Below are 27675 nucleotides of genomic sequence, written 5' to 3' on the forward strand. Positions count from 1 at the left end.
AAAGAAGAAAGCTTCTTATCTTTAAAACGAACATGGCAGCACAGCTTAGGTTTGCAAAGCTGCATCTAAACAGAGCACAAAACTTCTGGAACAGACGAGACCAAAGTGGAGATGTTTGTCTATAATACACAGCAGAACGTTTGGAGGAAACAAACACTCAGAGCAGCTGTCAGCACAGAGGAGGAGTGATGATTTGGGCTCTGTGTGGTCACTGAGTGGTCAGTGAACTCCTCCAAACCGAACCACCTTAGAATGATGTACAGTCTCTGCAGCTCCTGCACATCATTTACGCTTTTACGTCCCATACCAAGACAAAAAGTTACTGATTCATGGAGGCTATAACATACTAAGACTGACGCTTGGCTGAGAAAAACATGTTATGCTTTCATGTGTGCGGACAGCCAGATCACTGTGTTTTCAATCAATAGCCGACAGACAAACAGAACTTCAAACCAAACACTTAATGCTCGACAGTTACAGCGAGCACTCTGACTGGCTGGCAGTGAAGAGGTGGAAAACTGCTCTTTATGCAACGGCCCATCAGTCAAGCATCATGCAGTCATTTCAAAATAATGTCAATGAAGAGGAGACTCTCCTCTAGCTTTCAGGTCTGAGAGGTGAAGCCAGCGTTCTGTCCACTGACCAGCAGGGAGTGACTCCTGTTCACGAAAAAGCAACAGCCGAAACGGCCCCATCTTTAATCTGCTGCTGTGCTGTGGATGGTTTCATCCTTTCACAGAGGGTGGATTGTTTTTGTGGTGGTGATCTCCTCCACATGGATGCAAGAGTTATGGGCACAGTTACTTTGACTGAGTGGCATCTGACAGAAGCAGCTGTAGCAAATGAGTTTTTTTGAGGGGACCATGAAGTTAAATAATATTCTCCTGTGGCATCTGAATGAGAAGGAAAGCTAACATGACAGTGGCAGAAGCACTCAGCAGGAGGTTTCATAGCAGGACTTCACTAACCAATGAAAGCTACAGTGGCTACATCTGCCTTTTATTTTCAGTTCAATTCAAATCAGAATTATTTTTATAGCAACAAATGACAAGAACAGTTTACTCAAGGTGTTTTATACTGTGAGGTAAACACAATTTACAAATACTATAATACTTTAAAGTCTCAGCAGGAAGACTGAAGAATGCCTTTTCTTTAGTAGTTCAATGTTATTGTATGACTTCTGTTTCTCTTGTTTGATTTTGTTCTTTTGTTTCATGCTTTTGGGGAGATCCTGCAAAATCCTGCCTCCTAATCTGAATGAACTCGATGTGTTAGAAAAAAAAAGATTTGCAAAGTTGGCAAGTTCTTCAAATGTCTTGCCTCAAAATGCTAAAAAACAAAAACTGTGTTTATTGGCACGAACAGCCAGAAAAAAAACTGTTTTCCCTGTTTAATTTCTATCATTTGATTTTTTTGCTTTTTCATGTGTGAGGAAATGTGTCTTATTAGAAATACAAGAGCCAGATAAATCTATACTTGTAAACATATATAAAACACTGTTTTTTGTTAATCCCTTTAACTCACAGATAACCATAAAAAATATTGTTTGAGCAAATAAGAGAAAGAGTTACTAATCAAATATTTTGGCTTCTTGTGTCACCTTGCAAAGTTTCGTGTGGCTGTCGATCAACAGAAGGCCAAGAAGAATAGCCGAGACCATGATCCTATTTAAATAAAGAAAAATTACTAAATTCATTTTCAGCAGGGATGCACCAGCATCTGGTGATATCAGCCAATAGACTGATATGAGGCAAAAAAGAAGCAATGCGAGTGCTTCATATGAGTCACTTTATTTTAACATCAGCAAAAGCTCAGAAAGTTAAAATATGATTAAAGAAGCAACACCAACAACAATGAAAGAAAGGACTTACGGTCTTATGGGAAAGCTCAGAAATGACAGTCTCTGGGACTTACATTTACATCAAAAACACACACAGCAAAATGAAAATAAAACAGAACGCACTGACAGTAGTTGAAATCATCATCATCGTAATAATTCCGTTTTGTTTATAATGGCGAATAACGATTACTGTCACCTCGATGTGATTTAGATTGTGTTGTATTGTGGTAACAGGTCACATGCTGATCTCTGAAGCAGATATATTGGATTATAGAAGGTGGCAGCATGAGGCGTGAAAGTTTTCTGTCTCTGTGTTTGAGGCAGCAAAACTGAATCAGCCTGTTTGAAAAGGAGCTCTGCTGCATGTCCAGTATGTCCAGTATCCGTCATGGAACAACACTGTCACGGTCACGTCCTCTCCACCACAGCCAATCAATTCACTCAGTTAGGGTATCAGCTCTCATCATTTTGGCGCACACAATGAAGGATCTTAACTTCCTTAGGAAGTAGAGCCTGCTCATCCCCTTCTTGTGCTTCTCCACCACATCACTGATTTTAGTAAACTCTGTCTGTGTTGGCCTACATCTCTATAAAGAAAACACAAGGAAGAAAGAAGCACGTCTGACATCTGCAACCTGTTAGCTTTGCAGGTTCTGATTTTACAGGTTAAAAAAGCCTCTGGGGATGGCATTTAGCTGCACAGAAACTGTGCTTAAACCACATCACAAGGTCCGAGTTCATCACGTGACATACATCTCATCTTCCTTTGTATCCTGTCCTGTAAAGGCCTGTATTCAAGCACACACCAATAAAAAAAATCACATTGCAAAAGATAGTTACTGACAATTTCTGAATGGCGTTTAATTATATTTCACAAAAATGCAAAATAAAGCAAGTCCGTGATCATTTCAGGCTTTCATCGTTAATGGTTTTTGAGATATACGTGCACAAATGTGCAAAAGGTGATGACTCAAAAACCACAGAAGAAAGTAGCAGTTCCAGGTAACACTGCACTAGCTATTTGTTCTGTTTATCTTTTTATCCTGGTTCTATCATTCAAGGCCAGGATGAGCTAAGCTAGTTAACAACGTCCTCATTTTACCCCCCACCATGACGCTGCGCTTATTTACTGTTCCCTCCAATAGACCTGTGTAAATACGCATCAGCAAACAGAGTGGGTGGGACGATGGTTAACCTCGGTGCTGACCAGTGACTTGTAGATATCCTGCAGAGGAAAAGTATACACGACTACCAGTGATTGGTCCTTGGAGTACAGAGAGGAAAACCAACTAGAAGTAGTGCTGGCAGTGACGCCAGGTGATATAACCAAAAAGCACTACAGCACAGCTCAGCAGTAATACTGTTAAACCCACACGACACCACCAACCAGCAAATATTCATCTGTTTTAGTCGGTCGGTCATCATTCTGCAGTGGTTTGCACTGTTGCCTCGCAGCAACAAAATCCTGGTTTTGAACCCCACGCGGGGCCTTTCTGTGTGGAGGTGGCATGTTCCTCTGTGGGAGTACCCAAAGAGTCCAGACTCATGCAGTTAGTGGGGTTAGGTTAATTGTGTGTGTGAATGTTATTGTCCGTCTGTGTGTGTTAGCCCTGGACAGACTGGTGACTGTGCAGGGAGTTTTTTAAATATTTCTAAGACTTGTCAGAAAAGAATTTTTGACACAGCTTTTCCAAACATCCTGGTTTTATTTTAGATGCTTACACGTGTTTCACTGTGGGGACGGTGTTCTTTGGGTTGTACGCCTCTCTGTTCTTCCTCTTCCCATAAGCAGCGTCTCTGTGGCCAAAGAGCTCTAGTTTCACCTGAACAAACGGACGAGCTTCCTGTCTGCGTTATCTTCTCTTAGTCTGCAGCCTCACAGTCCGTTCCTGTGCATCAGCTCAAAGCTTTCTGAGCTTTTATACTGTGTGTAAACTGAAGATAACCCTCAGGTGTAACTTGATTTTACATCTTTGACCATTACAGAGTTAGAGCACATCGTTACACAGCAGTGCTCTGTGCTGTGGCTCAGTGAAAAGGTTTGCACTGGTCATTTTTGGTTTTATTCTAAAATTATTCTGTTATTGCATGCAAACAGAAGTAATGTGTGCTTTCTATAAGAAGCTGGTTCCCCACTTGGAGAACGTTTTGAGAAAAACTTTAAATTTAATAGGGGTTAAAAAAAAGCGTGTCCTCATTTTTATGTCGTGTGAAGTGAAAACAGGAAGCCAAAAGTTGGCTGTGCAAATGGAAATTATATAATCAGAAACATTTACCTCGGTCTGGACTTCCAGGTGGGGTAAAAGTCCTGAAATGTTGGACCTGCTGACGGATCCAAACAAAACACATTACGAAAATACAACGATCCCCTCTGGGTTATTTATTCTCACTTATATAATCAGAGACCTGTTATCATAAACCAGAACACTCGATACACACCTGCTACAATAAGCTGCACCATACAAACGTTTACAAGAAGCTTTTCTTTCCTTTCAGTTAAACGTGTTTGAGTGCTACCTTCTTCAAATTTTAATAGGGAGACAAATCTATTTAAAACAATTCTATGTTCTGTGTTTTGCACATCTACATTCAGTTAGCGTAGAGGAACCATGTTGGCTCACAAGAACAGACAGATCATTAGAGAGCACTGATGGCTGTATCTTCACGCGGCATCTAAAAATACTCTAAAAACTTGATTTAATCCTCGAGTACTCGAGTAGGGGAAATTAGTTCAACTGCCTTCACCGTGACTGAGCACTCTCGCATTTTCATACTCTAACAGAAGTCTTTTCTTTTTGATGTGAGGTCTATAATCAGGGTCACGGTCAGGTGACTCCTCTCCGTCACTGCTTGAGGAATCAGTGGAGTAAAGAGCGTTCACATCGAAGGAAGAGTCTTCCTCCTCTTGCTTCCTCCTTTCCTCGCTGTCGCTGCCTTGCTCCACGGGCTCTTCCTGCCCGGCTGAGGCTTTCCTTTGGGTCGATAGGTGACACTGCTCAGAGCTCAGCCTGGTAAGACTCACGTAGGGTTGTAGCAGCTTGGAGTGCAGCAGCACACCCTGACTGGGCAGCGATAGCCTCAGCTGAGCTCTGAGGCCTCGGCTGGTTTTGGACCTGCCTGCGGCAGAGGAGGAGCGTGAGGAGCGTCGGGCGGTTCCTGATCGAGGTCTGCTGTTCTTTTGTGGCTGACGATGGCGAAGGGAGCTCCGAGGGGCGACTTTTTTAGATGACTTGGAAGATGGTGTGATTTGATTGGCAGCACAGGCTGAGAACAAACTCTCTGACTGAGCACCTTTCTCAGGAGGTCCAGAGACACTGATGTCACTGGCTGTGGCTGGAACACCCATCTCAGAGGTACTTGGGTCCTGAACAAGCTGCTGGGGGTTTTGAGCAAATGCCTCCAAATCCTCCTTGTGTCTGTTGGTACTGCAGACCCGTCTGAGCTTTCTCTGTTCAGTCGGGGTTTGACACCAGGCAGAGGGAGATGAACTCTTTTTGTCTTTTACGTTTCCTGAGGTGTGATGGTGTGGAGAACTTAGCATCTCCGAACTGGAAGAAGCTGCCAGAAGAAGCTGCTTTGGTGATGCGTGCTGGTGTTTACAGCTCGTCTCGAAGGAGCCAATGTTCACCAGTCGGACCACCGGTGACAGCAGAGCAGGCAGTGGAGCGCCCCGAGCAGACGAGGCCTGAGGCAGAGTTTGTGCTTGTGAGGTGTCGCCTGAGGATCCGAGTGGCCCGGAGCTGCGCCTGTATTTGGGTTTTGCTGTTCTGGATGCTTGGACTGCTGCCCGAGGAGGGCTGGGGGTCTGCGAAGGTGGCTGATCGGACGGACAGGGGATGAGGTCAGATGGTGTGAGGTCCTGCGATGAAGAAGTAGAAGACGATGACGGGAAGAGCAGGGGAGATGAGGAAACGTTGGCCTGAAGGAGAAGCTCCTCCGAGCATCCCCGCAGGATGCTCTTCACCCATCGCTGGTGTTTGGAGCAGAACTGAGCGGTGGGGGCCGCCTCCTGAATACTTGTGCTGCTTCCCTGACTGCCCTCTTCCTCCGCTCTCTTGTTTACCTCATCTTCCTCCTCTGGTTGCTGATGTCCTCTAACGTCTGAGCTCCCGTCCGAAAAACTGAAGCCGTCTTCAGACACATCGCGAGGAGCCTCCTCTGGATGAACATCTGGATTAGTTTGGCTTTCTGCTGACTTGAGAGGAACCTTTGAAGAGCTTTCATACAAAGCCGACTTAAAGAGTTGAGGCGACCGAGATATCGACGACTGACGACAGGAAGCAGCATCTAAAGAAAGAAAACAGCGACACGCTTGTTACTGATAACAGTGGATATTCATAATTTCACACAGAGAAGATCTAATCCTGCTTGTGTCCTAACAGTAAAAATATACAGTTTAAGAGGAGAAAATTACATAAATTAAAAGAAACAGCAGAAATGGTAAAAGCCACAACTCAAAGCTGAAGAAAATCTACCCTAAAATAAAATAAAATATAAAGTTATTATCTTTTTATGACGTAAACTTGAGGTGAACTTTTCATGTTGAGCTGTTTCTTACCGCAGTGCAGCAGCTTCTTCAGGGTCGCAGCTATGGTGGTGGAGTCAGAGCTTATTACCTCTAAAAGTAGCTTCTCCTCTTCAGTCACAGGGCTCTGTTTCTTCAGGATCTAGTGAAGCACAAATGTTCAGTTATCACAGCGAGACATTCTCACTGTTGGCATTTTTGCTCTTCAGAATTTCCCTCATCAACGTTCTTAAAGGAAACTTGTGGAGTTTTTGACCATTTGAGGTCGCTGTAGAGCCAACGGGACAGTTTATCTACATTCAAACTCTCATTTTTACAAACGCATCTTTAAACCCTGCACACACACACACACACACACACACACACACGTCTGGTTTGCTATCCTCGTGGGGACATCCCATTGACATAATGCTTTCCCTAGCCCCTTACCCTAACCCTAACCATTAAAAATGAATGCCTAACCCTAACCCTTACCCTAAACCTAACCATAACCTAATTGTAACCCTGACAGTAAAACCGCATTTTGAGTGTGAAAATTGCTTTCAACCCCGAGGGGACCTGGATTTTGGTCCCCACGGTGCAGAAAGTCCCCACCAGGATAGTAAAAGTCAGATTTTGGTCCCCACCAGGATAGTACGAACCCGTACACACACACACACACACACACACACACACACACACACACACACACACACACACACCTTATCAATGTAGGTATCTCCTTGTAACACAGCATCCAGCTCATGGAGATAATGCAGCAGCCTGTCCTCGACTTTCTGGGCATACCGTTCCCCATACTGCTCGTCCACGTCATTCTGCAAGACAGACAAAATGCATCATCCCATGAAATTCAGCATAATAAGTGCAAAAGTCTTGAGCCATACCCCGTTTCTACATCCAGATGGGTAGAATCAACTTTTTGGGATTTCCTTACCTGGATGATTGAGCATGCAATCATGAAAGACGTGTTTGGGAATCACTTTGTTGGTGCAAAAATATATTTTATGTCTGTCAAACTGCTTGAATGATTCACAGGTCAGTGCTAAGTGTAAAAAAAAAAACATTCCTCTGGAAGTGGTACAAGGACTGAGAATGAGCAGCCAATGTCCAAAGTTCAAGCACATTACTGTTCCTCCACACTTGATCACTTTTTCAGGTTGGCAGCCCTACAACTCTGCAGCTCACGGAAAGATTTTGTACATCGTAGCTCTGCAGCGCACCCTGCTGGCCACAGTTAGGACCGCTGCATTTTTGGCCCAGCTGGGATGAGTTTTTCTCTACTAAGAAATCTAGTTGTACAAATACATGCAGGGTTGCCTTTATGATAATTCCAAACATTCGAGGTTTGATCAAACCCGACTGATTATTGTGAACAGAACTGTGTCTCAAAGCATAACTTTGGGGAAACTGCAATGCCTTTATCAACAAATCCCAAACTGTATGATTTAGAAATGTGCTGAATGTGCATGAATCACGTAGGCCATGAATATATTGGGACTTTAAAATGTATATAGAATATTCTGGATCTGTCTCATAATCACTTAAAGAAGATTTACCTTAATGTAATGTTCAAGTTTGTCTTTGTCCATAGCAAGTGTTTGTGCCAGAGTCCTAAAGTCCAGGTGGTTCTTCCTCATGAGGAACATTTCACGTTGGCTCTATGCAAAAAACACCAAAACACATAGAATCACCTGTTGATATAAGTAAAGTTTTTAATGTAGGCAACTGTAACTGTTCCCAAAAGGCAATTCCAGGTATTCTATCGCATTTTTCAATATGCAACTACACAAAATGTTATGAACGATTTACTTTATTTACAGAATAAAAATGCCTCGCTCGAGGCTTCAGAAAGAGGACTGAAAGAGAAAGAGAACGGGTGAGGTCACAGCGATGAAGTACATCTATTATATACAGTCTATGACAGCACACCACCAGTGTGCCATCTGTGAGGAGGCGAAAACTAACAAATAGTTCGATTCAATTCAATTTTATTTATATAGCGCCAAATCGCAACAGCAGTCGCCTCACAACACTTTATTTTGTCAGGACAACATACAGAGAAAACTCCATCAATCAAACAACCCAGTATGAGCACTTGGCGACAGTGGGAAGGAAAACTCCAGCAGAGCCAGCCTCACAGACTGAGGGAGGGGCAGCCATCTGAGCAACCAGTTGGGGGGTGAGTGGAGGGAGGCAGGAAACCCCCCCACAAACTATGGAAGACATCCATTGATGCTTCCTGTCTGGTGCCTGAACTTTTCCTTTAACTTTCTTGAATATTTATTATAAAAATGTATCATTTATATTCTTAATCCTGCTGTAACACAATCATTTTCTATGTGGGATCAAAAAGTATGTATCTATCCATCCATCTTTCTTCCTGATGTCTGAGGGGTTCATTTAAAGGAAACAATCGATGCAACATGTATAAGACATTTATGAGAGCTCAATCAGCCACAATAATAAAATCATTGACGGGTGAGGTGAACAACAGCCATCACTGTGTTCCAGTCCTGAGTTCTGCTGGGAAACCTCGGTCTTGACATGTTTTACCACTCAACCAAACACTGCGGCAGACAAAACACACTCCAATGGACAACAACACTGCTCAAAGGTAGCAGCCTCCATCAGCAGGACAAGACAGCAGCAGCACATACAAGCTCATGAACATAACAAAGCCTCCAACTGGACACGCCAGAACAAGTCCGATCCTGTAACCCACTTAGTCTTCAGACCCAACAGGACACCCCCGGAGGCTTTGTGCCCCAGTGGTTTGGAGCTGTTCCGTGAGATATGGGAGACATGCATAATTTAAGGCAGGTACTTTTAACTCAGTTTTGGTCTCCACCGGTTCAACAGTGGCTTCCAGTTAGTTCTAGCTTTGCCCGTCAGCTGCAGGGCAGATCACTTACACACTGGTCTTGGTACTCGGGGAGTTTGCTCGGGAAGAACTGGCCGATTTTTGACACGGTGTCAACCATTCCCCGGCCCTCTTTGAGCATCCACATAATGACCTGGAAGGAGACACAGGAACCACCAGGAGGTGAACGTTCACGAAGAAACAACCCCATTTCACATTCCTGTACATGCTTACTGGACCACTACTTATTTCCCTACCATGGTCTTGAGGCCAAACATGATCTTCATGTGTTTGATGGCAGGCACCAGTCTGGGTAGAAGTCGGTACGTGGTTTCCAGAAACCCTATCACCCTCTCAAAGTGCTCCAGGTCCCTGCTCTTTATGATGGAATAGACCTGAGCAGAGACGACGCGCAGCCTCCACGAGTCTTCCAGACTCAGAGGTTGGGAGTCCACATCTGGCCAGCTGGACAGGTCCAAAACTGTGAGCACACAAAATGAAGCCAGCATGTCACAAGCAAACGCAAAGGCATGAATACATTTGTTTCTAAGACTTTCTTTATCTCTGCTGTTTGAGATTAGCTTTGCAAGTTTCATGTATATGTTTCTTCTACATCAGTATAAAAAACCACTCAGACAAAGGTGTTCAATAAAGCTTTTGTTGTGTTAAAACTTTTTATTAAAATCCCCAGAACCAACCTTGTTGTATATCCATCATCTTGTGAGTCCAGACATGCTCTATGATCCACACAGGCAGCTTAGAGAAGCTCTGCATGCGCCCAGCCCGCAGCTCTCCTCCGTCCATGGCTCAGCTCCGCGGGCTCTGTGGAGGGAGGCAGAGGAGAGCATCAGCCCGCTGCACCTCCTTAAACCCCCAAACCACCACAGCTGGACATGTACCGGCAAGTTGAGGATGTTACGCATCTGAACATCCCCGGCTCTCAAACTTTAAGTTTTTTAAAAAAATGTTGCAAATAACTTCCTTTGCATGCCTTTATTTAGCATTTCAAAATAAAAGCTTAGGAAGCAAGAAACCCCGTCTCTCTCTGTAAGATAAGATAAGATAAGATAAGATAACCTTTAATAGTCCCACACGTGGGAAATTTGTTTTATCACAGCAGGAAGTGGACAGTGCAAAAGTTATGAAGCAAAAATTAAAATACAATAAGAATAAATACAGTACACAACTGTACAGAATAGAATAAAATAAAATACTATCTACAGTAGAATAAAATAGAATAAAATATACAATAAGATAAAAATAGAATACAAATGTTATATACAACTGAGTAAAAATACAATGATGCCAGAAAAGACATTTTCTGGCATCATTAGTGTTATTGCACATTTGTGGATGTGTGTGTTTGATCAGTTAAAGTCTGATCAAACTGTGTCATATTTGCTTCATATTTGAGTTTTTGAGACTTCGTCATCGGTGTTATTTTTTTCCCTCCTCGAAAAACTAATAGATTGCTAACTAATAGTAATACTAATAAACTAATAGTTTTTATTACAAAACATGTTTACGTGATGCAATCATCTTATCCGAGCCACAGTCTGAGTAACTCACTCACACATGCACTGTATACTTAGATCAAGTCCTTTGCACTACTTTTGAGCACTTTGTTCTCCCATGTGTGCCTTTTCTATTGGCCATAATTGGCCCATATTTCGTTGTACATGCACAATGACAAAAAAGGGCCGCTCTATTACATAGGTAAGCGCATGGACTTTTATTGTGAAAGCGTGGTTGACCAGGAAGTACTTTACCGGAGCCGTGAATGTCTCTGCCCTGACTTCACCCTCCAAACTATGTGGTCTTGTCTAATCCACAGCGGAGCTCAGACGGTTCTATGAGGTAACGGGAAGCTGCAAGGCTTCATTTTTGTTGCGCTCAGTCAGTGCTGACAGTTATCTGACTTTTTATTTTTATTCATTGTTACATCAACATGCTAACGACCTAGCTTCAACAGCTCACGGTCGCTCTTGAACCGGCGCGCATGTTTCGTTGCACCTGGACAAACCGCTAGGTGGTGTCTAACTTTAACGCTAAACAGGTGTTCCCCTAATTGATGTGTGCTGAGGGTAATATTAAAGAGCGTGATGTAATAAATCACGCGGCGATATAAACAAGTTCAAGTGTGGCTGCTAATGCTAGCAGCAGTTTGTAGCTCTTGGGTATAAGCTTATATTTCAATGACAGAGCTAACCATCGAGCTCTCTGCATCAAACGGCGATGCTTGAAAATATAGAAGGCCATAAGACTTACCGGACGTGTTAGTTGTAGTCATTAAAATAAAAAGTGTGTCCACTAAACACTTAAAAAGATTTTTTAAAAATTCCAAGTTGCGGCCCACTCGTGTTAGCCGGTGTCCGCCATCTTTGTTTTGGTTCGGATACACAGGTGCGACTTGGGAAATTGAGTTTTTTTTTAATTCTTCATGACGGCACCATTACCAGTTTAGCAGTGTTGTTACGGCCGCTTTAGTTTTTCAGACATCACAGTTTATTTTTTATTTGTATGGTTACCTGTGTGAATGAGAGGAGGAGAAGATCGGTGAGTTTAAATACTTGGGTGGTTTCCAAAGCCTGTACAGTACACAGGGAGGTGAAGAAGAGCGTACAGGCAGGGTGGAGTGGGTGGAGGCGAGTGTCAGGGATGATTTATGACAGAAGGAAAGCATGCAACTGAAGAGAAGGCTTAGAAGGTGGTAGTGAGATCTGCTGTATGGTTTGGAGATGGTGGCACTAACAAAAAATAGGCATGGGGATGATAGAGATACGGTGGCAGATGTGATGATCTGTGGTGACCTCTTAAAAGAAGGAGCCAAAAGAAGGAGCAGTATTTTAAACCTTCTTACTGATGGAAGTCAACAAAGTCTCAAAAGATATCTTTACTTTCTCTGACCGACCTAAATGGCCTCTTTTTGTCTCTTTGTCTCAGTCCCACCATGAACACATCCTCAGTGTCTCTGCTCCAGCTCTCCTGGACCGGGTTCAGACTGTATGCATCTAAAGGCCATCGCTCCGGAGCCCTGAGCCTGATGGCAGCAGCTTCCACCCGTCTTCCACACATCTCACCCTGTAGACGCTCCTTATCCAGCAACGTCAAAGTGCGCTCCTACCTGCAGTACATCAAACGCAAGCTCATATCCCCCCCCAGTCCTCCGTACAGCCATGTGTGTCAGGTAGGGGACCCGGTGCTGCGTTCACATGCAGCTGCTGTGGACCCTTCAGCTGTAACGGGACCTGAGATCCAGCGTGTCATCAAAACTATGGTGGCAGTAATGAGGAAGCTTGAGTGCGTGGGACTGAGTGCGCCTCAAATTGGCGTGCCACTCCGGGTCCTGGCTCTGGAATATCCCCAAAAAATGTTTGAAGAGAGCTCGCCTGCCACGAGGGAGGTCCGCGGTCTCTCCGTCCAGCCCCTAAGGATCTTTGTGAACCCACAGCTGAGGGTGCTGGATGGTCGGACGGTGCTGTTTCAGGAGGCCTGTGAGAGCATCTCGGGCTTCTCTGCCACAGTTCCCCGCTACCTGTCTGTGGAAGTGTCTGGTACGCATGCTTAAAGCTCAACAGTGACACATCTCATTTAAGAGTGTCCACATTTGTAAGGTGTGCCTTCGTCTCGGGCTTCTGTCTTCTCACCCTGCAGGTCTCAATGAAAATGGTGAAGCTGTAACATGGCAGGCTAGTGGCTGGTCGGCCCGGATCGTCCAGCACGAGATGGACCACCTGGACGGCGTCCTCTACATCGACCGCATGGACACAAAGACCTTCATTAATATCAACTGGCAGGCACACAACGAATAGAGACTGAACACCTGCTCAGGGCAGACTGACTAACTGGCGATGCACATATGAACGTGTCTTCTGGTTTCTGTGGACCACAGATCTGTACTTTGACAATAAATGCTGAAAGGATGCAGAATGGATCTTTAAATGTTGTTACCTTCCTTCTTCATAGTGAAGAAAAAATACGATTGGGCATGACTCAGTTAAAAGGCTCTAACAGCTGGAACACCAAAACACTGATGTGGGCTAAAATATTGCTACCTTATAAAGCGTGGAAACTGGTTTTCAACACATAAGCAATTATTTGTGTCATTAAAATGTTAATTATAGAAGTTATGAAAGCTGTTTTTTTTGTCTACAGGATACCTGAGGGGGTGTGGTATGAAGCAAGATGAATGACTTAGCCAGCTTTGTCAAGCTTAAAGAGTTTTCTGTGTCACAAAATTGGCTCGCTTCTCAAACTGCTAAACCACCGTGGTTATGATGAACACATAACCTGAGTTTCAGTTTAAAATGAACTGAATTTGAATTAAAATGTGCAAAAATCACCAACTTTCCAACAGTTTAGCATTTTACTGTTATGTTTTTATTTTCTGACAACATCCCTGTTTGGAGTAGGGGACACTCACAAGGATCATTTTGTGGAGGGAGGAGTCACATGACCCCTCGATACTGCCCGTTATTTGCGCACGCACCAAACCCGAAACAAAAAGGCTAACTTAGCAAAGTGGCTAACCATTGTGTTTTTTTTTCTTCATATCTCAAACTGAGGTTTTAGGTTTTGTTGAGCCAGCTAAGGCAAAGAAAGCCTGACTGTGTTCAACTTCATTCTCAGGCATTTAAAAATTTAAAAGTAAATGTGAGTAAATGCCAGAAGTTCCTCTAATGGCCACTGGGGGCTGGTTCCAAAAACGAGTCAATCCATATTATGATGTCATCTGCTGTTAAAGCAGTGGCACCTCTGTGCGTGCACTGTAACATCATGACATCAGCAACACTGGACAATCCTGCCTGCTGTAGATGAGTTAGCAAAATATAATATCAGAAAAAATGATCCTAAAAAACATTATTACTACTATATCTATAGTTTATTTAAGTGTGCTGTGAAGACATTTGGGGGTGCTTGAGCACCTGAAAAAGGACTAAGCAGCATCAAGCCCTGGCTACTTTGATCTTTGTCCAAATATGAACATTTTTGGTTCCAAAAAGCCCCAATAACAAATAAATATAATATCACTTTGAACCACGAGATGATGCAGAAAGTCCAATCTGCCCTCAGTCATCATGAGATATTCTAACATTAGTAACTATGTGCTAATGCAGCATCTGTCACAGTACAACAGCAGGAACGGTTATAAAAAACAGAGAGACTCAGATTAGTTACAAGATGTCTTTAAAGACAGCAACACAAATTCATTTCAAACAGAAGTAAACGTAACGCTCAGTGAATTACTGCAGGAAAAGTTTTTGGTAGAAGGCTGACACCAGGTGGTTGCAGAAGGTTTTTACAGAAAGAAGTGTTATCCTTTTGCTAATCGTGATATTGTTTTTGCACCGTGTATGAATATCACACAGACCCATGACCGCCGCCGAGGTCGGCGCTGCCGGGCCGTGCAGCTACATTTCTGGGAAGGGTGCATGTCAGACTACATTGCAGGATTAGCAGAGTACAATGCAGTTTGACAAATCATTTGGTGTAAACAAATGTTTGTCCTAAATGTGGAAAGACTCCCTTAAAGTGTTCCTGAGATGTTGCATTAAGGCGACAGTGGAAAAGCTAGGAAAACAAAGCTTCCAGCTGCCACTGACATTTCGGAAAATGTGCTTTAGACAACAGTGAAGTCACCTTAAAGGCAAAAACAAGCACTGATTTCAGCACGCGGCCAAATGACTACTCGAGAAAATAACTTCATAGTTACAGTAATTGTCAGTTTCAGCTGTTTTCACCTTTCACAGCAAATTACAACAAAAAAAAAGAAAAAAAGAATGAGGAAAGCCACATAACATGCCAAAAAAGTAATATTTGAAAACTTCTCTAATACAGAAAATGAAGGTTCTTAGTGTTAGTTATGAAGCAATTACATTTTAAATGCTGTGACTGATTTTCTGCACATTTTATATTAAATCATACCCACCACACCGCGGTGATCAAGCCAATTCATCCCATGTAACACACGTTTACCACACATACACTTTAATGGCACATTGACCCTTTTACTGCAGTCTGCTGCAGGACACAAACATAAAACACATTTGCTTTTGTTCACAAGTTACCGCAAAGCGACCTGCGAGCACAAAACCACACCACACAGAGGCTACATGCAAATATCAAATAAATGGCACAATGGCAGAACTTCAAGGCAGCGTTTTCAGTTCCAGTACGCAGATTTAAGGCACCGTAACTTTTGCTAAATGCATCTCGTAAGTGCAAAGCTTTTCAGACCTTTATCACACAGATGTTGACTGGTCAAATGTTTGGCCGCAGCTGCATGTAAGCGGATTTCTGAACCAACAGGCACTACAATATTCGTTTCCACAGTATCTGCACAGGACCAGAGGCTTTCTGGAGCACCACTTATCACAGGAGGAGCACTTTCCCAGCTGTGTGCTGCGATGGAGTGACTGGCAGGATTTCGCCACGTTGCAGGATTTCAAGTGGAAGACTCTGCACTCGTGGCACAGGATCTGAGGGTCTGGATTGTTGAGATTGCAGCATTCGTGGTAGGCGATGGCAGGAGGGAGTGCAATTATTGATGAGGGGTCTTCACTCAGAGGTAAGGAGCTCACTGCTGCACTGCTGCCAGTGAGAGTGGGTGATCTGAGGCCTCCACTCTGCATTTTCTTCACTTGTTTCACGTTGTGGACATTCTTTCTGCAAATCTTAAGGACCGCACAGGTCTCATCGTGCAGGGTTTTGCATTCAGAGCAGTAAGAACAAGAATCTGAGTTCTGGACACATCTGCAGAGGTTGTAGTCGCCATCCTCGCTCTTCAGAGCCTCGATTGGATCTACCTGCAGACTTTGAGGCTCAGAGTTTGTTTCACCCAGCCTCGTAGCACCAGGGGAACGCCAGCTTGGCCTCTTGCTGTCCGAGGAGTTTCTGCTGGTGAGTGGCTCTCGCGGTGGGAATGATGCTGTTGTTCCGTTGCTGTGTGTTTTGACAGTGGTGGGCGATACATTGTCCGCTGTCATCCAGATTAATGAGCAGGGACTCTGGTCATTGTTGACAACCATCTGCGGGTCCCCTTCATTAACCGGATCGGAGTACAGATCCACGTCTCCATCGGGCTGCTCCATTAGGGCCTCGCCAACTTCCAGCATCTTCTTGGTGTTCTCCACAGCAACCTGTAGGGAGATATAAGTAATAAAGTCAATTAAGGTATTTTATATCCTACTGTTGCATTTGTTAGCAGGAAGAAGAAATACGATTGACACGTTTTCTTTGCTAAACATTTTGCCTCACAGTACACCCTCCTGGACCAAACATAGTACTACAAAGCAAGATTGGTGGGTTAGTGAGGAATGTTTTCTAAGATTTTAAAGGGTGAAAGTTAAAAACAGCTTGTTTGAGGCAGACAATGAAGCGATTGGCTGCACCAAGGCTGACAAAAAAAACAAAAGATCTCAGCATCAGTGTCACATACCTGCAGGCCGTTTCCTCGCTGCCTCTCCATCACTGCGCTCAGCTCCCACTGGGTGTCGCCGCAGTGCTTCCCCAGCGCTGTTGTAAGAAAGTGGCACTCGCAGCGGGCCAGGAAGAAGGCGCAACACAAACGAAGGAGGGTATCCGAAGAGGTGGAGTTCACTCTGTGCGTCTGGAGATTGAGCTGCTCAGATGATGACGCGCTGAGCTCGTACCCTAACAGGTTGAACAGGTTCTCGATCTGAGCCGTCGACAGCACCGGGGTGATGTAGTGCGTGAACGTGCCGGAGTACATCTGGGACACAAAATGTAAAACTTTAAAATCAGATTTGATTATTTTAACTGAACACGTGAACTTTTTTCTCCTTCTGGCCCACCTGGATTACAGTGTACTCCTTCCTCCAGGGACCCAGGTACAGGTTCAAGGCTGCTTGCTCCAGCACCTCAAAAGCTTTGGCCAGGCCTTGCAGGCCTCCTCTGGTTCCAACTTGTCTGCTCCATCCTGCTGCTGTGACTGCCTTGAGCGACTCCTCCATCACCCTCAGTGGATCCACACCCAGGCAGTGGATCTCCTGAGCATTTCCCTCCTTCATAAGTCCCTCCACCTTCCTCCACAGCTCCTCATCTCTGCACGGCAGGCTCGAGCCCTGTTCCAAGATTTGGCGCTCCAAACTGCGATCGTAGGCGCCCATGAGATCTACGTCTCTCTTCCGGGAGAAGCTCATCTCTTTCATCCATTTATTAAGAGAGAGAGACAAAAATAAACCAAGATGATCCTAATAACTGAGTCACACTTTTTTTAATTCATTTTTTTTCTTATTGCTGTGCATCGACCTAATAGTGCCCACTGTCAACGGATGTCACTGAGGGAGTGTCCTATGAATTGAATTACACCTCATTTCACTCCAAAGGGATTGACAGCAAGTGGAACCTCCCACAGACTGTTGCAACGCCACATCAGAAGCACTATATTTCTCTGTTCTGTTAGTAACTATAAAGAGTTACAGTGTGACTAAAGTTAAATACACACACACACACAGGTGTTTTCCAGGTTCCTGCTATGTCTGCAGCACATGCTGACGTAACTGTGGCCACTGGAAATATGAAACATTTCGACCTTTAGCCTCATTAAACAGCACACTCTGTATCAGCTGCGACTCGTTTTGAGCACATGTTAATAACGAAAGTGAAACTTTACCATAAGTGAAAATAAGTTGACTCACTTTGTTTTTTTACATCTACCAAACTTTAACGTGTTTTCAGGGAACATCTGGAAACTTCAAGCTCATCAACGAGAAAAACGAGAACCTTTTTTTAACAGCCCCACTTTAGCATTAGCTTAGCCGCGTCTGCTACGTTAGTTACCCAACTACCCGGACAGTGAACGCACCCCACCCCCACGCGCATATTGTAAACCGGCTTGTTTTCCTTACTTTATCCAGTTTGCGGTGAAGTGGCGCCGGGAAGCTTGGCACCGAGCTGTTCTTCAGTTCGGCCGACATATAATCCGTCGACGAAAGCGAAATCAACTTTTATCAACCTTCCAGCGTGATGTCAGGCTCGGTCTGTGTGGGGAAAATACCCAGGAAGTGCGAGGAAGCGGCTGAACCTCCCCAAGGAAGATGTACATTTTTCATATTAAGAAGACATCTATGTCGTTCTGAAAACACGCCGAATTACACGTACGCTCCCGATAAACTTGTAAACGTAACGATTTAAGTTTTAAAATGTGTGTTTTTAAGCCAAAGCGCGAGGCAATAGAAAACCGGTATAATTTATAGGAAAACTCGGACTGAGAGAACATGAAGAAGGTATGTTCGTAGGTATGCGAAGCTAACGTAACGCAGCTGGCTACAGGTGGGCCAGTCTGGCTTTGTTCGATATAAAACGTGTGTCTGACGCACAGACTCACCTGTTCCTGGCACGTAATCAGCTGTTTTGGCGACTCCGGCCGCACGACTATCTGCTCGATTATCTGGGTAACGTAAACATTGTCACGTGGCACGGGATTTCCAGTTTATACAGGGTGTGTTTGGTAGTTGTTCCTGGATGTGCCGTTAGGTGGGTGGAAACAGTGGAACAATTACTTTAAAAGAAAAGTGATGTAAAAACGGGCTGAAATACAGAAAAGGTGGAAACAGGAAGAAGCTGCAAAGTGTGCTACCGAATAAATCGATTAAATCAACAGTTTTCCTGCGTGTAGTTTCAGCCACTAGATGGCAGCATTTCACCTGCTGCGGCAGCCTCACCTCTGCACGAACCACTGACACGGCACACACAGACACACAAACACACGTCTTCCTGTCTTTGTGAGGACGTTTACTGACATGATCACAGGTGAGCAGCTAGTTTAAACTCTTTAGCAGAGTTTTTCTGGTGCGATGGGAACATATCCATACATTATAAAAATAAATTCTAAAAGTATTTGTTCTGTGGTTGTTTTTAGGGCGGATTTAATGTGTTTCTGTTCATATCTAGTTCTGAGCAATAGATTTGTGAGAAACGTATACATGTTGTATTGCACTAACGAAATATAATTCCTGATAATATATAACACAAGTTCATTACCCAAAGTGACAAGAGGCCACAGAATGTCCCAATCATGGCTGTAAATTCTCTGTCAAAATCTTGTAACACCTTCGGGGTTTTGTTTGTTTTGAGCCCATTTGATGCAGAGTTCAGATTAACATAGATTGTATATAACAGATGGATGTAACCATAATCTCTGGTTTACAAAAACCTTTTTGTGAAGCCTTGAGATGAATGTTTTTGCTGCTGCCATCTTAGTTTGTCACAATCTGACATCACACACGGGGCAGACCTGACTGCACACTCATAAAGCGGTGTACTTATGAATGAACAGCCAGGCCCATCATGGAGCATGTGCTGCTTTACCACCTTTCTAGATCATTATGTGCAATATTATGTTGAATTCAGTAGTAACTTAAACTGGTCACCGAGCCAATAAACTGACTGCCTGAATTAATGGTCACAAATCTGAATTTAGCCTCACCCCTGAAAGGTGCCCTCACGCTCAGTACATGTTCCCACTTCCCACATTTAAATCTCTCCACCGGTCCTTTCAAATTTAGCCGTGCCAGGATACACATACACACGGAGACAGAGGATGGGCGTGGCTTCAGTGACCCCGTAGACAAGGGCGGACCCGTGATCCTTTAAAGCATCCCGGTCCGGCCAGGATGCTCTGCACAAGCCAGCAGCTTCACTTCGCATCGAGTGAGTCATCCTCTACCCTTCATCCTCCAGCAAGTCTGTGCAGCTACAGTGGGCATGTCGAACTCGGACAGGGTTGTGTTAGCTCTCGGAGGAGCGGGAAAAGTGGGCTCCGGGATCGTTAAAGGACTGCTGGATAAAGGTAAGCTTCTCTGTAGCTCGAAGGACATTTGGCAGGGAAAATAAACTGAGTGAAATAGAGGAGGACAGTGAATTGTAAATGTGATAAATCTTTGGGACATCTATGCGTTTTTACGCGCAGGTGTCTTTCCCCTTGGCTTCTACGCGTGAGGAACTCCATCATTATAAACCGCACTGTAAACACTTTACGGGCATTTTTGTGCGGTATGGCCACTTTTAATAAAAACAATTATTACTTATTTATACTTTATACTTATTATTATTGTTGTTTTATTGTGTCTGAATTATTAGACAATTAAATAATGACCCGCCATAAGTGATCCGCCCGCGTGCGTAAAACTGCCGGTCCACTGTATTGGGGTTTCTATGCCACGCTCTACACCGACAGGTCCGCTAATCACATTTTTATGAGGGTAAAAAAAATTTGAGCGCGCAATGTGACAACTGATCTACCAAAAATCCCGTTCGACTCTCATAAAACTAAACTGCAACACAAATGATCTATAGTTGACAATAAAATGTTGGATTAATAATCATAGACGTGTCAAAAACAACAGGCTGTTCAGCCTACTGTACAGGTTCCTTTAATCTTCCTTTAATCAAGATTTAGGGGGAGTTACCAATATGACACAATGGAGTTCTCATAATAATGCTTCATTGTCAATAAAAGCATGTCCCATCAGGAAATCTTTGGAACAGTAAAGACAGAATAAACATTCTCAGGCAGTTGTGTGTGTGTGTCATTGTGTGTGTCATTGTACAGTTTGGCTTTGTCATATCTGGGATTGCTGTGTGGGTGGTTTTATCAGCACAGCCTCATAAAATCATATCTAAATTGATCTGAACTCCTATCATCATCATCTTAAACTAAATTACAGTTTATGACGGGAGTTAAAAGAGCATAATTTCAGTTCTTGGCATGAGCTTCATCCCTGTTTGGATTCTGTTGTGTTCTTAAAGCTGAAATCTGTTGTGGGTATTTACCGTTCTGTGCCTCCAGGAAGGAAGAAGCTGAGATGAGAGTTTATTGGTTGCATGCTCACAGCTTCTTTGTTTGAACTGAGCAGTAAGTTATTGTCGACATCCCGGTCAGATTTCACTTTCTGATCACCTTGACAGAAGCAGCACAACAACACAGGTTCACTCCATCCTACTGTCTCTGTATTAAAGGTCTCTGTGTGTTTGTGTGTCAAGGTTTTAAAGTTGCAGTGATCTCCAGGGACAGCAGCCGCCTGGAGAAACTCCGATCGTTTGTCTCTCCCAACACAAAGGATAACCTCACCACTATAGTGGGAAATGTGGGTAAGTCAGGTTACTTATCCTGCCCGTCTCTGCTCTGAGGATTGTTTGCGCTTGTCCACAGCCCTTATCGCATAATTACTGATTCCTCCCCGGCAAACACTTAAAATACAAATCCAAACTGTGTTTAGTCAGAATGTGCAAAAGAGAGCCTGCAAAGTATGGGAGTGGCAACATACTGCACCAGAGCTGCATTAAATCTGTAGAAACCCTCACATGTAGTGCAGCAGTGAACTTAATGTTGCAGGGAAATCTTTCTCAGGTGGATACAAGCACCATAACTGGCTCATATACTCTTTTATCAGAAAGCCGGTTTTCTGTTTTGGTTGTTTTTATTTCCAAGATGGTCACCAACTCTGATGAGAAAATCTCATTTTACCATCATTCTTAGTATCAGGTTGTTTGTGTGTATGAGCTATCTTTAGAAAATACTCAAAACCTCCTTGCGCCATTTTTTTAACAGTGAGCTCAGGAATAAGGGTGTACTAGAGGCAGTACTTATGTTTCAGCCACATCACCTGAATGAACTCCAGGCACTCCTCCTGGCACTCCTCATTACTAACTTTCTGTGGGGCCATAGGTGAGAGTTAGAGCTGATCATCTACTCATCAGAAGGTGGGTGGTTCAATCCTGGCTTTTCCAGTCTCCATGTTCAGCTTGGACTAAAGCCCAGATTGCCAAATTGGCACGTTCCACTGGACTGTTTGCTCAGTAATGGAGGGCAGACAGCGTCTTGTGCAAGTTCACACTCCACAAGTTAGAGTTCGGTTCATGCAGGTTAAAGCTGCATGAACCGAATTCATCATTTAGAATTCTGAACTTTACAGGTAAAAAAGCAAAGCTTCAGGAACATTTACCATAGTTGTTCATGTGCACTCTCTGGTAATGAGTTCTTGTTATCATCACACACTCTTAGGTATTTCCTATGACTCCAGTGTGACCCTTCAAATTTGTGCCAAGTGGAGCTGATGTTGTAAATTCTTGTTTCAGACTCAGGTCGTCCAGCTTGCATGAAAATGTAAAAAAGTCTGTACTCGTTCACTCACACAGTCTCCAACTGCTCATAGAGACTGTCTGTAGCAGTAATGGTGCAAAGCCTGTGAGCTAGTTCAGGCAGGCAACCTCAGGCAAACCAACACGCCTGCCTCTCCTCACGTCCAACACCAAACACACCCTCTCTGTTTGGCGGCCAATTTAAGCTGCAGAATTTTCCATCTGAGCCTCTGACATGTCAGTGCTGCCCTGCATCACCGCCTGCTGGTTGGTCCCCTCGTATTTGTACTGAATAATCAGCTTAGAGACATGACACCAAACTCTAACTGTTCTGTTAGTAGAACAAATCAATCATTTCAAACTGCTGTAATTGCACAATGGTAGTGAGAGGAGGGGGGGGGGATTAAACCCAACCGACCTCCTGTCTCAGAAGTCTGTGGGCTTGTATTCAACTACAAATCCTCCACCGTACAATGTGATAAACTTCCCATTTCTTCTGTCATCATTTGTCTGCATCTTAGCAACTGTCTCACAAATGATTTACATATCACTCGATACAGGAGTCTTTCCTTCTAAAGAATCTGCTGTTGAGTTGCGTGTGGAGGTGTGCGGGGTCAAGTCTAGGAAAACTATTTAAATGTCCAAATATGCATGACTTGTTTATGCATTCATCTCTAGGAGGTGGCATTATTTCAACAGTCTTTAAGCTCTTCTACCCATCAGCACATCTGTGCGCTCCTCCTGCTATGAGATAAATGCTGACCTGACAACTGCTTGTTTGGGTTTAGCAAAAGACTGCACCTTGGGGTAACGAACATCACTGCATCTTAAAGAAAATAAGAGTCAGGAGCGACGTCCACCTCTGCCGTAACCTATCAAGTTGTGCGTCCTGTGCAAAAAGGAACATTAATGGTGATTTGTTAATTTCAGATTTAGTCAAATTATTGTTTTCAGCTGCTGATTTATTAGGTGGAGGTGCAAAAAAAAAGATCCTGTATTTTGCCACTAAGCTTACAGTATCCAGTATGGAAAGGGCTTACACCCCATAAACACACCAAACATTATTAAGAAAATTTCAGTGATAGTTGAGATGACATCACAGCAGCAGGTGAGGAAGGTGTTTATCTTCTACTGCGATGTATAATCAGAGTTTTGTTATTCCCCAGTAGGGCTGAAGTTCTATATCGATGCCGATCTCAGTGATTCATTAGAGAAAACAAGTTTGCCTGTCCTCTCCTGAAGTCCAGCGTCTCTGTTTTCAGGCTCAGAGGAGGAAGCCGAGCAGGCGAAGCAGGCCCTGCTGAAGGAGGTGGGGAAAGTCACCGACATAGTTTCCTCTCTGGGCTTCAGCTGGTGGCAGGGAGGACCCCCACACACCCAGTCCCTCAAAGATCTACACTGGGTCAGTACACGCACATACTTTCCAATATACTTATTTAATTTCTTCTCCCTCACTTTAAACTCATGCAGCATGTAAACACTTACAGGAGTCATTGGGGTGCTGTGATATTTTCTTTCCTGTGAAATCTGCAGGTAATTGAGACGTTGCTTTTCAGCACATTTGTGTCATGGAAAGCCTTCTACCCCCTGGTGAGGGACGACTCCAACTGTACCTATACGTTCATCACCGGTGAGGCATCGCAGACAGCACCCTCCGTCGCCACGACGTCCACATTACAGAGAAACGCAGTCGTATTGCTGATGTCGCCTATGTCTCCTCTCCTGTAGTGAAGACGTGTGTTTGCTCAGTGGGATGAGGCGTAGTGCTGCTTTGCCTTTGTTCTACCTCTCTCTAGTAGTACTGAGGTAGCATCTGCCAGACCTCAGGGCGACGTTGCTGAGCTCTGCTTCACCGATGCTTCTTCTCTCTCTCTGTGACTTTGCTCAGAAGTGATTGGGTAGCATGGAGACTGTTTGGGCACGTGGTTAGTGGTAGCTGGATGGTAGCATTACCATCTTTGGAACGATAGATTCAGATTCAAATTTACCAAAAGGATCAGAGAAGTTTTTAGTCTGGCTGAGCTGTTTGGTTTTCTCTCTTTATTCTCTCTGTCCACTTGGGGTCAGCAAAACAGCTGCCATGTTATTTTACACACTGCATGTCCCCGACTCTGACAGACTCGCTGCGTCCGTGGGTGTACCCTGCCTCTCGTGCAGGGTCACCTGCGATAGCTGCTCGCCTTGCATTCCTGGTGTGTGTTTATGTAGTGTTTTGCTGCTTTGCCACAGGAGGAGCAGGAGAGAAGCTGCTGATGCCTGGTACAGGCTTCCTCACAGTGGGCGCTGCCAGCACCCTGGCTTTTTGCCATGTACTGCGTGAGGAGTACCCCGAGGTGCCCTGCAAACTCAACCAGGTGAGATATTAATGGGATTACACAGCAGAGCCTTCGATAAACTGCACAGAGTCGGCTAACATGACTCATGACCCTTTAGACTTGACCAAAAGAAGTCAGCTTGCAGATCAATTCACATACCTGCCTCCACAATCATCTACGTATGTAATTCTCTCTGCTTTCTAGTGTTCACACGCGCAGCCCTGAATTTCTGTGGCATTTGCTCACTCAGGGGAAATCCGTAATACTGACACCACTTTACCACCCATGCAGATTCAGTTCTTCCTCGGTGCCTTTGTGAGAACCAGCTCACATTTCACCACATCCAAACATTACATAACCTTATTCTGTAATCTTGCATGACAGAAGTTAATCAGGCATTTTATCTAAATAGTGCATGTGCATATTTCTGCCTTTGTGCAAACATGCATATTTAGTCAGGAATATGCAAAAAGCTTCGTGAACTTGGCTGATAGAAAAACAACTTTGATGAAATCAGCCCTTATTAATCAAAACTTTACCTGATCTCCTGTATAAGATCAGAGAAGTTGATCTTTTAATTACGCCTGGCAAACTAGATGAACTGCTCGTCTCTACCTCCACGATGCCTGTGAACCTGATGTTTTCGCACATCGTACATGTTTTCGTACATCTCAGAAATCGCCTTTGGAAACTGTTGAGAAGTGGACAGGGACTTAGTAGTTGTGAGATGATTGGATGACCCATTTCACAGCTAAAACTTGATCTTACTACCAGTGCTTCCTCACAGGACGCTGATTAATCTCACCACAGCTTTAGCTCAGAGGTTGAAACCTGTTTTATGAGAACAGGAGGAGCCAAAGCTCGAAGCACAAACCCCGACATAAGTAGACGACCTGCTCTACATCCTACAGTCATCCCTCTATTGCATTCAGCCCCTCTCCTCTTCTCTTCTGACAGGTGAAGATTAACACAGGTGTAGCCACTCCTGATCACATGGCGCCCGGCTTCCTCAATCATCTGGACCTGGGTGAGGCTGTTGCCGCCCTGATCGAAAGACGAAACACCGCCCACAACGTTTTCACCATCAACTGCCCTGCAGACTTAAAGAGCGTCCTTCTGGAGAGGAACCTTTAGACTCCAAAAAAAAAAAGACCCCACCTTCCTCCAGCCTCACCTGCACAGGATCGCACTGCTTCTTCTCCTGCACTCTCCAGAAATAGTCTCCTTTGATTTCCTGTCATACAACTCTGAAACCCATCCATGCTAGCCGTTGCATATTTTCCTGCCTGTTCTCACATCGTTAGCAAGTTTTCTCTCAGCATGTGCTTTTTATGGGATATGTAAGAAAACCAACACCTTCTCCCTATTATCTGTTTCTGTGCGTTGTTACATAGTCTGTTCTGCCAGCCGCATCAACAGAAGACGTGATAGACAGCTCATTCTGCTAAATATTTTTGGTATAAGTAGACGTCTTAAGGCCAAGCAGGTAAATAATGACTTCACATTGATAACGACTGTAGTCAAGTTAGCCAAGATCCCAACAACTGGTCCAAAATGTAAATATATCTACAGACATAGACTGTACTCAGTGGAAGTTTTGACCACTATGAGTTTAACAGAATAATGTTTTAATAAGCTAGTTCTACAGCAGCATGCACTCAGACAGGTGGCTGTTACTACCAACAAAACCCCAATGTCCAAACATAGCTCTTAGGAAATCGACGCAAACATGCAAATAGCGCAAGACAAAAATCTTCTTTGTCTTCAACGAGGTCGCCGGGCCTCAAAGAAGCACTAAATGTAACTGTGTTTCCATGGCAACACCACGAGGCATCTCCCGGTGCAGTTAAAAAGCTGAAGAGAACAAACTCTCACACTTCAGCTGTGCATGTATCTTGACAGACTTTAGGAGTTCAGTATGCTTGAAATTTATCATCCACGACTAAAGAGAACGTGTTGCTACATGATCCCAGTGGTGGAGTTAAAAGTTTACCATTGCTGCATCCACTTCCTCCCTCCCTCTCGCTTCTCTGAGAGCTTCAGTGTTTCCCGCTGGTGTAATCGCACTTCACTCTGTGAAGTTTCTGGATTTGTTTTAAAGGAGTGAGAGAAAGTTACATCCCACATCTTTTTGCCACCTCTGTAAATCATTTCAGAAGCTTTTAGATCATCCAGGAGACACTTTGTTTGCAGCGTGCTTTAAATGAGCAAGTTCATACAACATGTCAGACTGTTGGTTTTGGAAAGCTCAGATACAGTCAGATGATCCAGCCAGCGCTTCGATCGAAGTATAGCAGCTAAACTGGATGAAAATTGCGACATTTGCCTGGTTACAGATTCAGCAGCTTGAGCCATTTCAGCCTCTTTGTAGCGCTTATGCAAAAATAACGTTTTACAAACACAAATAAACAAGATATAGACAATACTGCTGACCCTGTGTACTTTTTTTCAGGTGTATCACTGCTCAGAGGTGCGGTGTTCCCTAGAAAACTTCCCTCAGCACTGGTTAGCATTGTGGCTTGTAGAGTGTTCTGCTTATCCGAACTCTCCGGTTCACCCCATAGTCCAAAGACATGTACAGCAAGTTTTAGTTATTGTAAACTGCTGTAGGTGTGACCTGTGGTTGCCTCTTACTCACTGTTAGTCATTATATGGAGTTCAGGGTGTACCCACCTCCTGTCCAGTGTCAGCTGGGATAGGTTAAAGCCTCCCATGAACCAAATCATCGTAGACGAAAGATAGAAGACCTGAACAGACTTCTTGCGGAATATCATGAATAGTTTCTGACACTTTCTGTTGGTTACAGTTGGTATTTTCTTTGAACCCTGACTTGGGTGAAATCAGTAAAGTAAGTAAAACAAACCAGGTTTAAGCCTGGGGTTGGACTCATCAACGATGATGAGTTTAGACCTCAGAGGTTTAAGGCAGCATTTTTCACATTTGTCCACCATGATCGGTGAGATGGCATCACACCCGTCTGGTTTATTCGTTTTAACTGGCTCGACATCACAAATGTTTGTGTCGATCCAAA

General features: G+C 44.0%; 4 protein-coding genes across 5 annotated transcripts; 2 read left to right on the forward strand and 2 right to left on the reverse strand.

Moving 5' to 3' along the window:
• Nucleotides 1-1816: 1816 nt before the first annotated feature.
• Nucleotides 1817-11613, reverse strand: LOC134630357 (serine/arginine repetitive matrix protein 1). The gene is made up of 8 exons (XM_063477569.1): nt 11494-11613; nt 9924-10047; nt 9483-9706; nt 9278-9379; nt 7922-8023; nt 7067-7180; nt 6399-6507; nt 1817-6127 (listed from the first exon to the last, which is right to left on the reverse strand). The coding sequence occupies exons 2-8, from the start codon at nt 10027-10029 to the stop codon at nt 4572-4574; spliced, it is 2313 nt and encodes a 770-aa protein (XP_063333639.1). The 5' UTR covers nt 10030-10047; nt 11494-11613; the 3' UTR covers nt 1817-4571.
• Nucleotides 10976-13534, forward strand: pdf (peptide deformylase, mitochondrial). Its single transcript, XM_063477571.1, has 3 exons — nt 10976-11082; nt 12169-12779; nt 12880-13534. Exons 1-3 carry the CDS (start codon nt 11078-11080, stop codon nt 13035-13037), a joined length of 774 nt encoding a protein of 257 aa, XP_063333641.1. The 5' UTR covers nt 10976-11077; the 3' UTR covers nt 13038-13534.
• A 69-nt stretch (nt 13535-13603) lies between these two features.
• Nucleotides 13604-18993, reverse strand: spata2l (spermatogenesis associated 2-like). 2 transcript variants are annotated; one of them, XM_063477557.1, is made up of 4 exons: nt 18575-18993; nt 17040-17389; nt 16664-16957; nt 13604-16364 (listed from the first exon to the last, which is right to left on the reverse strand). In XM_063477557.1, exons 2-4 carry the CDS (start codon nt 17385-17387, stop codon nt 15468-15470), a joined length of 1539 nt encoding a protein of 512 aa, XP_063333627.1. In that variant the 5' UTR covers nt 17388-17389; nt 18575-18993; the 3' UTR covers nt 13604-15467. The 2 variants fall into 2 exon arrangements, with proteins under 2 accessions (XP_063333627.1, XP_063333628.1); XM_063477558.1 differs by lacking the exon at nt 18575-18993 and adding an exon at nt 18096-18550.
• Nucleotides 18994-19850: 857 nt separating this feature from the next.
• On the forward strand, nt 19851-27069 carry si:dkey-238o13.4 (uncharacterized protein LOC560780 homolog). Its single transcript, XM_063477559.1, has 6 exons — nt 19851-20038; nt 21232-21339; nt 23592-23731; nt 23863-23959; nt 24559-24683; nt 25602-27069. The coding sequence occupies exons 1-6, from the start codon at nt 19954-19956 to the stop codon at nt 25776-25778; spliced, it is 732 nt and encodes a 243-aa protein (XP_063333629.1). The 5' UTR covers nt 19851-19953; the 3' UTR covers nt 25779-27069.
• Nucleotides 27070-27675: the final 606 nt, after the last annotated feature.

The sequence above is a fragment of the Pelmatolapia mariae genome, linkage group LG7 (assembly GCF_036321145.2).
Source record: "Pelmatolapia mariae isolate MD_Pm_ZW linkage group LG7, Pm_UMD_F_2, whole genome shotgun sequence".
NCBI classification, from domain to species: domain Eukaryota; kingdom Metazoa; phylum Chordata; class Actinopteri; order Cichliformes; family Cichlidae; genus Pelmatolapia; species Pelmatolapia mariae.